This window comes from Arachis hypogaea, chromosome 7 (genome assembly GCF_003086295.3).
Source record: "Arachis hypogaea cultivar Tifrunner chromosome 7, arahy.Tifrunner.gnm2.J5K5, whole genome shotgun sequence".
In the NCBI taxonomy this organism is placed as follows: Eukaryota; Viridiplantae; Streptophyta; class Magnoliopsida; order Fabales; family Fabaceae; genus Arachis; species Arachis hypogaea.
In genome coordinates, this window is record NC_092042.1 from 15,783,670 (window position 1) to 15,798,094 (window position 14,425).

General features: G+C 35.2%; 1 protein-coding gene across 4 annotated transcripts; it reads left to right on the forward strand.

Annotated features, from left to right (window-relative positions):
• The first annotated feature begins 10,507 nt into the window (after nucleotides 1-10,507).
• Nucleotides 10,508-13,419, forward strand: LOC112702620 (protein LEAD-SENSITIVE 1). 4 transcript variants are annotated; one of them, XM_025753744.2, is made up of 2 exons: nucleotides 10,508-11,200; nucleotides 12,543-13,419. In XM_025753744.2, the coding sequence occupies exons 1-2, from the start codon at nucleotides 11,107-11,109 to the stop codon at nucleotides 13,250-13,252; spliced, it is 804 nt and encodes a 267-aa protein (XP_025609529.1). In that variant the 5' UTR covers nucleotides 10,508-11,106; the 3' UTR covers nucleotides 13,253-13,419. The 4 variants fall into 4 exon arrangements, with proteins under 4 accessions (XP_025609529.1, XP_025609532.1, XP_025609533.1 ...); XM_025753747.3 differs by having other exon boundaries at nucleotides 10,563-11,200; nucleotides 12,536-13,419; XM_025753748.3 differs by having other exon boundaries at nucleotides 10,699-11,174.
• Nucleotides 13,420-14,425: the final 1,006 nt, after the last annotated feature.

A 14,425-nucleotide genomic window follows, 5' to 3' on the forward strand; every position in this document is an offset into this window, starting at 1 on the left:
GCATTATCTCGAAGTATGGTTATTTGCCTTAGTCGTTCTTTCCCGGTGAGGGCTCCTCCTATATATGTGAACTGGTTTTCATTGTTCGTCAAGGTTACTTTTTGAAGATTATCCGTGGGTTGAGGTCTTTTATAGAAATCCTCTCTAGGATCAAGTTCGGATAATGAAGGCAATTTCTCTGTGTTGTAAACTGCTTAGACATGTGATGGTGGCCTCGTCTTAGCCAAATTCTGCTTCAGACTTGCATTATAGCATTGTCGAGCTTCTTGATGATCGGCGTGTACTGTTGCCACCAAATTTTTCTGGACCTAAAACTTAACACACAAATGTAAAGTAGACACTACTGTTCTGAAAGAATTCAGAGCAGGTCTTCTGAGAATAATATTTTATGGGCGAGGACAATCTACTACAAGATACTGGATATCAATAGTTTTTTTACAATGGGCTCTCCCCCATTGTAGTCTTTAGCCATATGTGTATAAGTATTACAACTCTTTCTCTAGAGAACCCAACCAATTCTCCAGAGGATAGTTGCATGGCCTTTTCACATAATTTCAATTTTTGAAAAATTAAATAAAATAAGATGTCGGCACTACTGCCTGGGTCTAACAAAACATTTCTTACTAACAGTTCACCAGCTTGGATAGAAATTACCTCTGGATCATCAATGTTTGGGCTTGTTGAAGCATAGTCGGAATGGGTGAAAGTTATTGCCGTGTTTGTTATATCTCCTTTTGTTGAATAAGTTGTTCCTTTAACTGCTAACATTGTCCGATAACTTCATTTATGAGCCGAGCTTGTTTCGCCTCCTTCTGCGAATCCTCCTGATATATAGTTTATGACTCCTCTTGGCGGGTCGGGGTTGGTCTACTTGCCCTTGTCTTTTTCTGTTGATGTTTGTGGACGATCTTCCCGATCTGAGTTACTTTCTTTGTTCATCTGTCCTTCTATGTATTTGTCCAGGAGGCCTTGTCGGGCTAGCCTCTCAAGCAAATCTTTGGCTATTATGCACTCATCTGTGGTATGACCAAACTTCTGATGAAAGACACAATGCTTGGTTTTGTCAATGAATCTCTGGTCCTAGTAGCTTCTTGCTCGGTTTGGAGGCTTTATTATCTTAGCATGGAGGATCTCTTTGATTATGTTTTCTCTCTTAGTGTTAAATCCTGTATAAGTATTGAACTTTGGGGTGAACTTGAATGGTTTTTTGGTGTCTCTGTTCTACAGATTTCTGGGAGTCTTTTCTTTTTCATGCTGAGGTGGTTGTTTGTCAGTTTTTCGTGCCTCGCAGAGCTCCTTTATTTCTATTTTTCCAGCTGCTTTTTCTCTGAACTCGGCCAACGTCTTTGGCTTAGTGACTGCGATGGTTTCTTGGAATTTATCTGGCCGTAGGCCACTTTTGATTGCATGTAGGTGAACTTCTGGGCTCAGGTTGCGAATTTCCATGGTTACTTTGGTGAACCGCATTATGTAGTCCTTAAGACTTTCGTGTTGTCCTTGTTTGATGGTGCTAAGGTAATCTAATCCGTGGACATATATCCTTGAAGCTACGAAGTAGTCGATGAAGGACCTTGCTAAGTCTTCGAAACAAAAGATTGAACCTGCAGGCAACTTAGAAAACCAGAGTAAAGCAACACCATCTAAAAGAGTTAGAAAAGATCGACACAAAGTATAGGGTCAAAAGCACTGTTAAAAAACATCATTAACTGAAATTTTGTAATGTGGATATGGGGATCTTTAAATCCTTCATATGACTTGAGTGTAGTAGGCAACACGAAGTTCTTTGGCATCTGGAATTTGATGATTTCTTCCGAGAAAGGGTTAGAAATCGTTAAATTTTCCTTCAGTGAAGTGATCTCCTGAGGGTTTGTATCTCGAGATCGTTCGTCATCTGAATTTGTGCTCTTAGGATTCCTTGTTCCGAGCTTCCCGTTTTAGCTTACGGCTAAGAGATCAACCATCTTCTTAACTTCGGCAAGAGGGTAGCGTTCATGGCTACCAATTCAACATGAGTGGGGGGAGGAGTTTGCAATACCGCGTCGTTTGCCATGATCCTGCAAAAAGGTAGCAAGAGAAAACATGTGTAGGGTAAATTTTAAATTCTAGGCCCCATGGTAGGTGCCAAGTGTCCCGTTCACATCAAAGCTGCCGAACTATAGCAATTCCTCCGAGCAATGTGCCGCTTGGTCTGGAAAGGTATACGTCGGCTTGACTCGAACCCGCGGAGGAAATACTTGCAAAAGATACTTCGACGCTCAAGTCAAAAGAAAACTTAGAGAAGTTTTTAATGAGTATTAAAAAAAAACTAAAATAGAACCTGTGCATGCCGAGGTTAGATCCTCATTTATATAGATGAACATTTCACTGATTTGTGGAGTTTTTGGGCGAGATTCTAGGTGGGATTGTGAGTGCCGTCTTTTAAGGTAACGACGTGCGGGTATCCTTTGACTCGTTGTGTTTCGTAACCGACCTTTCCTGTTTTCAAGTTATGCGGTTCGTTACTATTTTATTCCTTAGGTCAAGGTATAGGGTACACATCAATTATTATTATGGAGTTAGTTAGGATATATTTAAAAAAATTATAATCATAAAATTTTTTATGTATTCAAAATTAAAATTGTAAAATAATTTATATTTTCAATAACATTTATTAAAATATTTTTAAAATATATATCTATTAAAAGATGTAAACAAAAATATCCCATTATTATTATTATTATTATTATTATTATTATTATTATTATTATTATTATTATTATTATTATTATTATTATTATTATTTGAAAATGGTGTAATTTGGGTCTAAACGTGAAGTCCAGACTCTTTCTAATAAATTTGGATCTCAAGTAAATTAAAAAATTTGGTAAAGTGATAAAATAAAGGGTTAATTACCATTAATTTTGTAATTTTTATTAAATATATGTTACATTATCTTAATTTAAGAATGATTAACTCCTCACTTTATCAATTTATTTACTTTAGAGGATCATGATTCTTGACTTCTTTTTTAGTGAGGCAAAGTCATGATAAATTTAATGAATTAGGATTAAAAAATATTAGTGTGTGACAGTATTTATGGAAGAGAATAATAAGTTGATTGTCACTCTAAAACTCTTATTGCTATAGTGATAAGTATGTTGAGTCTGCAGCGGAATTTGGACTTCTAATAGATACAAAGTAATATAAAATTAATCACTACCAAAAATAATGCACTTGCTATATATTTTGTAAAGACAAAACCAATATGAAAGATTGATTATATTAACTATCTAATATGATGTGAATACTACATTTTTTATCTGATACAAAATATGAAATACAATTTATAATGCTTGAAACAACTAACGAAAGAACGGCTAACATTGTTTCTTAATTAAAGAATGATTTATGTGACATGAGAAATAAGGCTCCACTATTTTTTTTTTCTTAAATTTCTCATGGTTCTCCTAACCTTACTGAACACCTATTATTTCTACAATTCTCCACCTCGGTCACAATTTGATAAACTGACTCAAATTTTGAACGAACAAATTGTAGTAGTCGTATCCGATTGCATCATCTTGACAATGACTACCTATGTACCCTTTACCAGGGTCAAACCAAACGTAGTTCCTTTATTCGCCATGTAATGCCTAACAAGGAATATGTTGAGCAAATCCAAGCAATGCTGAAATTTGTTTCCCGACACTACTTTAGTCAACATGTCTGTTGAGTTTTCGTTTGTGTATAGCTTCACGAGGGAAATGTCACCTTTTTCTATAACATCATGTACAAAGTGATACCTAACATCAATATGTTTGGTACGAGCATGATGAACCTAATTTTTAACCAAAGGAATTGCACTTTGGCTATCATAACTAAGATTCACACAATCTTAACCCAAATCATTTAGAAGATCCCTTGACCACAATGCCTCCTTCACCCCTTCTGCTACTACCATGTACTCAAATAGCAGATAGTATCACTGTAGCTTGTAACATCGATCGCCAACTAATTGGAGTACCATATATTTTATATACATAACTAGTTGTAGATCGTCGTCTGTCTAGATCACCAGCGTAATCAGAATCAACAAAAGCCCTAATTTGACATGATGATTTACCACCAAAGCATAAACATGTGCCAATGGTACCCTTCAAGTACCTTAATATCCACTTGACTGCTTCCCAGTGTGTCTTTCCCGGGTTTGCCATAAACCTGCTAACAACACTGACTACTTGTGAAATGTTTGGGTGTGTGTATATCATAACGTACATTAGGCTGCCTATAGCACTTGCGTAAGGTACATTGTCCATGTAGACCTTATCTTCTGCTGTTGTAGGAGATTGTTTACCTGAGAGCCTAAGATGTGGAGCCAATGGAGTCACCACCGGCTTAACATTTTTCATCCCAAACCTTTCGATAACCTATTCAATGTAGCCTTTTTGGCTCACGAACAATTTTTGGCTTGATCTCTCTCTTCTAATCTCCATGCCTAAAATTTTTCTCGCAACACCCAAATCTTTTGTTTAAAACTCTTCACCAAGTTAAAACTTTAACCTATCTATCTCCACCTTGCTCTTGGAAGCAATGAGCATGTCATCCACATACAATAACAGATAGATATAATCACCTCCAAGAAGCTTACGAATGTATACACCACAATCATAGCTACTTTTAAAGAAACCTTGTTTTAAAATAAAGAAATCAAATTGCTTGTACCATTGCCGAGGAGATTATTTCAATCCATAAAGCGATTTTCTCAAGCGACAAACCTGACCTTCTTTACCCTCAACCTTGAAACTCTCAGGTTGATACATGTAAATTTCTTTCCTAAATCACCATGTAAGAACGTTGTCTTCACATCTAGTTGTTCTAACTCAAGATCACCATGAGCTACAAGCTTAAAAGCATCTTAATAGAAGTGTGCTAAATTGAGTGATTTATCTTATGCTCAATTGAGTGGTTTTTATCAACTCTTTACTCACTTATTCATACAATTCGCATGTTTTACATTTTCCTTCCTGATTTTGTGCTATGATTGAAAACATGCTTTTTTGATCTTATATTTGCTTATTATTAATCCTCTCTTATTACCATTAGATGCCTTGATATGTGTGTTAAGTGTTTTCAGATATTATAGGGTAGGAATGACTTTGAGGATGGAAAGGAAGCATGCAAAAGTGGAAGGAATACAAGAAGTTGGAGAAACTGCAAAGCTGTCAGCCTGACCCTCTCGCACTAAAATGACTATAACTTGAGCTACAGAGGTCCAAATGACGCAGTTCCACTTGCGTTGGAAAGCTAACGTCCGGTGCTTCGATTTGATATATAATTTGTCATAGTAGCCATACAGATAGGCGACGCGAACGCGTCATCCACGTGGACGCATCGCATCTGCGAAAATCAGCGTGGCAGATTTCGCAAACAGCGAATCCTGGGCTATTTCCGGCCCAGTTTCAAGCCCAGAAAACACAGATTAAAGGCTGCAAAGTGGAGGAATGAAGGGGACAGATTATGCTCTCATAATTCATAATTTTAGTTTTAGATGTAGTTTTTAGAGAGAGAGGTTCTCTCCTCTCTCTTAGGATTTAGGTAGGATTTTTAGAAATTAGGATTTATTTCAACTCTTCATTAGGTTCAATATTTCTTTTACTTTATGTTTCTCTTCTACTTTTATTTACTCTGATATTTTTATTTGTGTTTGATTGATGTTGCCCAATTGGCTGATGATATTGTCCATGTTAGAATTGACATTTTTATTTAATATAAATTGAGGTATTTCAGACTTATATGTTATGAATGCTTTGGCTTTATCCAATTTATTTTAATTCAAGTAGAATTTATTCCCTTTTGGATTGGGTTGATTAATTGGTAACTCTTGAGTTATCAAACTCATTGTTAACTGAAAATTGGAATTCTTCAAAAATTAATTCGAGATCCAATAACTCTAACTTTTCTCAAGGAAAGACTGGGACTTGAGGATTCGAATTAATTTATTCACTTGACTTACCTTCATAGTTAGAGGTTAACAAAGTGGGAGAAAAATCCAATTCTCATCACAATTGATAAGGATAACTAGGATAGGACTTCCAGTTCTTATACCTTGCCAAGAGTTTATTTTATTATTGCTATTTCATTCTTTTCCTATCATTCAACATACTCCTTCCTTACTCTTAAAACCCCCGATTTACAAAGCTCATAATCAATAATAAGAACATACCTCCATGCAATTCCTTGAGAAGACGACCCGAGGTTTAAATACTTCGGTTATCAATTTATTTAGGGGTTTGTTACTTGTGACAACTAAAACGTTTGCACGAAGGGATTTCTGTTGGTTTAGAATCTATATCTACAACGCAACTATTTTTATAAAATTCTTTACTAGCAAAAATCCTAACGTCAGCAACCAACCAGCTCTCACTATTCTTGTCCATGATAGCTTGTTTGAAGGTGACTGATTCATCATCCTCCACCGAGAGTGCATACTCTACCAAATTAACTGCCCAAAATGTCTCAGAGGCTTGTCTAACCCAAGCTTCTGTACAAGTTTTTAATTCATCTTTGGCCTAGTGGATGCCAAAGAGTCCTGTTGTTGCTGTTGTAATACATGTGTATTTTCTTGCTGAATCTCCTCATGATCAAGTTCGTCGTCCTCCTCATCTTCGTGAGTAGCATTAAGATGCTCTATCTGAACATGACTAGAGTCTATTGGTTGATTTTTAGACTCTATCTCCACCACTTGAGTGTTTATAATTTTTCTAACATCACCATCATCTGGCGTCATAACCTTAGACAAAGCTACCATGGATCTTTCATTAAAGGTCACATCCCTGCTGATTACAAACTTGAAATCACTTACGCTCCAAAGCCTTGAACACCTCTTGGATACCCCTAAAAAATTTCCTTCTAAGCTCTTTCATCAAGTTTATTGTCTTTGACATGATAATAAGTCGTGCATCCAAAGACTCTGAGTTTCTCGTAATCTGCATGTTCTCTTGACCACACCATATAAGGTGTGTCTCCATCTAAAGAAGAATATGGAGATCGATTCACTATGTAGCATGCTGTAGCAACTAACTCAGCCCACTATTCTCTGTCTAACCCAAAATTAGAGCACATACACCTTGCCTTCTCAAGTAGTGTACAATTCAGTCTTTTCGCGACTCCATTCTGTTGTGGTATGTCTCTAATTGTCCAGTGTTTCACAAGGCCTTTCTAATCACAAAACTCATTGAAAGCTCCATCCGTATACTCTGTGTCATTATCAGATAGTAGAGTTTTTAGCTTACTACCTGTTCTGTTTTCAACCATTGCTCTCTACCATTTAAAAGTGTCAAATACCTCATTCTTATGCTTGAGGAAGTAAACCCAAGCATACCTTAAATAATCATCAACAAACGTAACAAAGTACCTGGAACCATCCTTGGAAGTAACTTTAGTTGGACCCCAAACATCAGTATGCACGTAGTCTAACAACCCTCTGCTTTTGTGTTTGCTTGTAGAAAATTTCACCCTGTGTGCCTTTCTATATACACAGTGTTCACAAAACTCAATTTATGTTTTTTTTTTCATATTTTTCAGCAAACCTTTTCCGCTAAGCAATAATAAACCTTTTTTCGACATATGCCCAAGTCGCATGTGCCAAATTCTCGTGCAGTCTGTTTGGTCTTTACTTCTACCTATTCTAACTGCTACCTCACCTGTAATAGTTGTCCCCAAAAGAGGATAAATGTTACCATGACGAACCCCCTTTATCATTACCAAAGAACCACAAGCAACTTTTAAAATTCTATTTTCAGCAACAATTTTGTAACTATTTTTCTCTAACAAACCTATAGAGATCAGATCTTTTTGCAAGTTAGGAATATGTTTCACATTCTTCAAACTTCTTACAACTCCATCATGCATATTGATTCTTATAATACCTACCCCTACAGTTTTGCAAGCATAATTGTTGCCCATCAAAACTGTGTCGCCATTAGTGCTTTTATAGGTAGTAAACCACTTTCTATTTGGACACATATGGTGTGAAGCTCCAGAATCAAGCATCCGCTTACCGGATATCTCGTAAAAATCATCTATTACACTGTAACAATCTTCATCATCATTTGAGATGTAACTTGCTTCTTGTTTTTCTTTTGAGTTGTCATTGTTCTATTTCTTGAAATTTATCTTCTTATTTGGACAATTTGCTTTAAAATGTCAAGATTCACCACATTTAAAGCATGTTCTCTCAGCGTGAGCTCTAGATTTTAGCCTAGACTTTTTACGCTTACCTTTTCCTCTTTCATTACTCCTCCATCTAGTTGCAAACAATCCTTGTACTTGATCATTATACTCTCTTCCATTTGAAGACGACATTACACTCGTAGCAACTTTACATAGATCATCCGCTAAAAGTGATGCCCTCATCTCATCCATGGTCAGAATGTCACCCACCAGTATTAAAGTCTGCGCCAGATTTTCATAAGACTTCGATAATGAAAGTAATAATATGAGTGTCTGATCCTCATCATCAATTTTCACATCTATATCCTTTAAGTTTGATATAATCCTATCAAATTTATTGATATATTCTCGGATTGAGTTGCCTTCCTCCATCTTGCATGTATATAATTTGGATTTTAAGTAGATCCTGTTAGTTAGAGTCTTTGTCATGAAGTTATCCTCTAACCTTAACCAGACGCCTGCTGCACCTGTTGCAGTTACTTCTTCATTCACCAAGAAAGTAACATCCCTCTCAAGGCATAAGATTATCGCAACCCGCATTTCAAGATCTAATTTTTTCCAATTTTCTTCCTTCATATCCTCTAGTTTTTTCTCTTTTTCTGTCAGTGCCTTGTACAATTTCTGTGATATAAGCAAATTTTTCATCTGCATCCTTCAATAGAAAAAATCGTTTTTCCCATTAAACTTCTCGATTTCATATTTGCCTACTTTAACATTTCCACTAGTAGAAGCCCTTGTATTCAAACCTGAATTTTACCACTCAAATAATGAATAATATAATATTAGCTCTTGATACTAATTGTTGAGTCTCTAGCGGAATTTGGACTTCTAATAGATACAAAATAATATGAAATTAATCACTACCCACAATAATGTACTTGCTATATATTTTGTAAAGACAAAATCGATATGAAAGATTGATTATATTAACTCTTTAATATTATGTGAATGCTAGTATACTATATTTTTCATCTGATATAAAATATATAATACAATTTATAATACTTGAAATAACTAAAAAAAGAACGGCTAATATTATGTTTAATTAAAAATAGTTTATATGATATGAGAAATAAAACTATTATTTTTTTAAAAGTTCTCATAGTTCTCCAAACCTTATTGAATACCTATTATTTCTACAAAGTAGTTATCTTCTAATGTTTAAAAATTTATTGTTATCTCTCATTTTAAATAATGGACGAGTTTATGAAGGTGGATGAGTTTATAAACGTGCACGTTGATGCAGTTAAACCCTTATTTTACAAATCTCTTTTTATAGATTAGGCTTACTTAGGGATGGCAAAACTCTCTGAGACGAGGGGATCCCTGTGGAGACTGTCCTGAATAAAGATCCGACTGTGAAAAAAATTTTTCGCGGGGATGGAGACGGGGGACAAAATTTCCCCGAGGCAGGCGCGAGGACCCGAGCGGGGACCCCCATCCCATCCCTGCTAGTCCCCGAAATTCATAAATTTACTGAATTGTCCTTAATCGTTTATTTCTCATATATGTGTTTTAGTCATTTTACATATATAGAAACCCAAAACTCCTAATCTTCATTTGCATAACCCTTCTTCAATTCAGAGATCTCTACGCTATCCATACTCCATCCAACCTCTCTGCAGTCATTCCTTCGCCACTCTCCTTTCTCACCGCATCGTCACACCTCACGGTGCCATCACCCTCACTGCATCGTGCTTTCTATTTGTGGCGTCCCTTTCCGTAACTATGTCGTCGTATCCGTTTTTCTCTCTGTTGCCACATCTCCTACCTCGTGCACTGCTCTGTCCTCTGGCTCGCAGTTGGGTCCCCCACTGCGTATTTTGAAAGAAATTATCATCTTGTCGTTTAGACTTTTTGTATAAAATTTTGCTATTTTTGTATAAGATAGATACTTACAACTCTATTTATATGAAAAGTAATAATTAGTTAGAACTATCAGATAAATAGAAAATGGAATTCTCGCGAAAAATGGGCTCTGTAAAAAATAGAAATAAAAAATAATATTTTTTCTCGATAAAAAACAAAAATGAAAATAGAGAATAAATCTAAAGCTGGAGATGAAAAGCAGAAAAGCATCCCCTACCCCATTGGCATCCCTAGGCTTACTCGTTTTGGCCATAACTTTAATTGTGCAATTATTATTTTATTATTATTATTATTATTATTATTATTATTATTATTATTTCAGAAAACTTGGATGCTAAGTAAAAGCAAATCAATGTGGAAAACTATTGTGACGTTGACGTCAGTGAAAGAAGTTCATTGTATGATTGTATCCAACTGTCCACATGACAAAGCAAAAACCAAAGTTAATTGGAACTAAATTGACTTAATTGACTAATGACTAGTATTGTTTTTGTGCGATATCTGTATACAGAATTTTGTATTTATATTCCGACTAAATTTTACATAATTTAGTCATATATTTTATTTAATTTTATTTATCTATACATATTACAATACTCAATTGGAGACAGTTACAAAATACTAAATAAATTACATAGTGTTAGTTTCAAAGATTTTAAAACTATTAAAATATTAATTTATGTGAAAAATTAATAGATAAGAGAGACAATTACTAAAAGAGAATCATTTTCGCGTAGGGAGAATGGGAATATTAATCGGAATAATGAAGTAAGATTCTTCCTTCTCCCTTTCTCTGCTCCTCTTCTTCTCCCGAATGCTCGAAAAGCGTTGAGTAAAAGCAAAACAACACAAAGGAAAACCATTTTCATTGCGTTTATTGGGGTTCCAAACTTACGCAGAAGAGAGAAACAGAGAAAGAGGGTTTCAGATTGTAATTTGATCGTGTTGTTGTTGCAGTTGTGAATTGTGATTGATTTGCATACAAACACGAATCATACAGAACAGAAGAGGAATTTAGGTTTTGAAATGGGAGTGTTTTCGAATAAGATCGATAGAGAACAACTGAAACCCGGTGATCACATTTACTCATGGAGGCAAGCTTACATCTACGCACATCACGGTCTCTTTTTTTAGTTTCTTCATTAATTTGTCTTTACATAACCCGAATTCTACTTCCATTTCTGTTCCCTTTTGGTGTTTGGTACTTTGTTGTTGTTTTATATTATTCCCTTTCTTGTTTCGATAATGCATTTTATTTTTGATAATCATTCTATTATTGTATCAGAAAATCTCAATTTCATTTGGGCTGTGAAATTCTGGCACATGAGTATGTGCTTCATTGAGATCCAGCATGAAGCTTGGAGAGAAGTGAGATTAGAAATAAATCAAATAATGAGAGGCATGAATGGATGATAATAGTTACTGTAGGTTTTGAATCTGTAAAGGTTTCCCTAAGTTTCAAAGTGACCTCTTTGTGTGGTACCGAAAATGTAGGCCACTGTCCTGTTTCTTTTGAGTAATTGACAATGTTTAGCATTGAATTGGTTTGGGGGAGCATGTATATTACCCATGTCCTACAGTGTTGAGATTCAAAGTTTAAATCATAATACTTTCAAAACTCATGAATGACATTGCCACGCGCAAATACTTCGCAGTTAGCATTATACGAATACCACATCATATTTAGGTTATCAGTAAAAAAGATATTTCGAGGTTGGCGGATGCGATGATGAATCATCAAATTTAGGTGAGAGAATTGAGTTTGTTTCTAATATCAGACATGCTAGTCTATGGACAAGTCTATCAAATGAGAATTCGGAAGTTCGTTTCCTCTCTCGTCTATGTAGTCTTACTCTTTCCTGGTAGTATATCAGCTGCTCAACAAGAGGGATTCTTTCACTCCCACTTGATATCAATATCTACAACCCTCTTGCATTTCCTGAGTTCCTGTTTGCCTATTGTTTTCATGAATCAGAGATTAATATTAATGAGTCTCTGGATTGTTCATAGATTTGTTTTATGTGGAATTGCAAGCCATGGATGCCTACATGGCTCCTGTCCTCCTATGAAGCTAGAAGGAAATAACCGCTTTAACTGTAGGGAGAAATTAATGAAAATTCTGCTAACTTTGATGCTTGACTTGATTGTGCCGGTGCCCTTTCACTGTTATATTATGATGTAATTCAATGTTCTACATGACTACATCCAAAACTCTGTTCTTAGTAATCAATGTCACATCTTCTGGATGTTTTAAGGTATATACCAAATATTTGATGAATCTCAGTTTTTGCAATCTTATTGTGCTGTTGTTCTACAACACCAATGGAAATATATAACTAAATGGTATTAGGAGATTTAGCACTTCTGCATGTGGTAAAAACTAATGGACTTAGCACCTATGGTTTCTTTTTAACTTCTCTATTATACTGAAATTGTCAGTAGTTTTTTGTGCAAGATACCAGGAATATATGTTGGTGATGGAATGGTGACCCACTTCACCCGGGGAGCAGGGCAAGAAATTGGGACAGGAACTGTTCTGGACCGTCTCCTTGTTAGTTCTTCTCCTGCTCATGATCTTGACAATCCTTGCCCAAAGTGTGGTGATTTATCGAAGAATGAGGGTGTCATTTCGTCGTGTTTGGATTGTTTTCTTTATGGTGGTGAGCTATACCTCTTTGAATATGGTGTCTCAGCTGCTTTTTTTCTTGCCAAACCTCGAGGAGGTACCTGTACCCTTGCTGCTTCTGATCCACCTGAAGATGTCCTTCGCCGTGCTTCATTTCTTCTTGAAAAGGGATTTGGTGGTTATAACATTTTCAAGAATAACTGCGAAGACTTTGCAATTTACTGCAAAACCGGTCTGCTTGTGTTCACAAATCTCAGTGTAGGTCGGAGTGGACAGGCAGCATCTTACTTGGCTGCTGCTAGTGCTGTAGTTTCTACACCACTTCGTTTTATGACCACGAGTATGAGTGGTTTGGCCGCAGTTGGTTATGGCATGTACTGTGTTAGCCGATTGGTTTCTGATATAGGAGTACGTCGTGACGTATCTAAAATTCCAGTGGAAACACTTGTGGCTTCTCATAGCGTAAGTGAGCCGGAGATGACTGGCAACATAAATGAACCAGAGAAGACAGCTGAGATGCCCAAGGACACAGCCAAGAACGATTAGCATTGGGTCAATAGAATTTCCTTATAGAATGTTGTGCTTAATATATGTTGTCAATTCCTTAAACAATTGGAGTTCCATTATTGTCTGCTTGCCGATTTAATGTAAAGATGTTCTTCACAGACCATTCTGTCATTTTGAATGTCATATATATCAAACATTATTGTCCATGTAGTAGTATAAGATGTTACGTTTACTTTTTACTAAATGGAGTTTTACAATCTTGTGGTAGATTCACCTGTTCTACATAAAGTTACATAAGATATATAAATACAAAAAAGTGATCTAGAAAGTTATGGAGAGCATGCCAAGCCAGAAGCCATATCCTGTCGATTATGACAGCCAACATGTGATTAACAACAATTCTAGTTCCCATATTAAAAAAAAAATATATCTAGCAAGGCCAAAATCTACAACTAGGCTTCTTTACAAGGATTTTATTCTATCCAGAACTTTGATGTCTGCGGTTGATGTAACAAAGTTATTAGAACATGCTTGGTAACCGAGCAAGTTAACATCACATATTAACGTTATGGTTAGTGGGTGTTTTGGATAAAAGTACAAAGATATGATACAAAAGCATATCTTTGTGTCTTTTAATTTTCAGTATTTGAATAGATAGAAAATTGTACAAATTTTATCTCAGAATACAAATATTTTACTTATCACTATATCTATATTATGAATCCCATCGTATAAATATATTTGTATCTTCCAATATTTCTATCCTCGAGCTTTTGTCAAATGGACTGAAAGAACATAATTGGTGATGGCTTGGTCATATTCATGGTGATGACCTAGTCACTGTTTAGCTTTTTTTAATTAATAAAAAAAAGTTATAGGTCAAGATAAACTTCCTTTTATTATGTTAAAGGAAATATAAAATCTCCTGTTTGTATTCATAAAGTTTTAAAAGTAATTTAATGTTATCCACCATTATAAATAAAAAATTACTAATAAAAGCGATAACATATAAAGCAAAATGTATGTGGCGAACTTTTATGATATTATTGTTGTAAATAAATTTTTAAAAAACTAGTTAAATGATAATAAAATTAAAAACAAAAATAAAGAAATATTAATTTATAAAAGATTTATTATATTGTGGCCTTCTTTCTCACTCCACAACATCTTGATATTTCTATATTTATATGAAACCAGTTTTTTTTTATTAAA

Excerpts from the sequence above, each read along its gene's own strand:
- LOC112702620 (XM_025753744.2), top strand. The coding sequence starts at position 11,107 with ATGGGAGTGTTTTCGAATAAGATCGATAGAGAACAACTGAAACCCGGT. Across the intron at positions 11,201-12,542 it reads TTACATCTACGCACATCACG|GAATATATGTTGGTGATGGA; the intron begins GTCTCTTTTTTT and ends GCAAGATACCAG.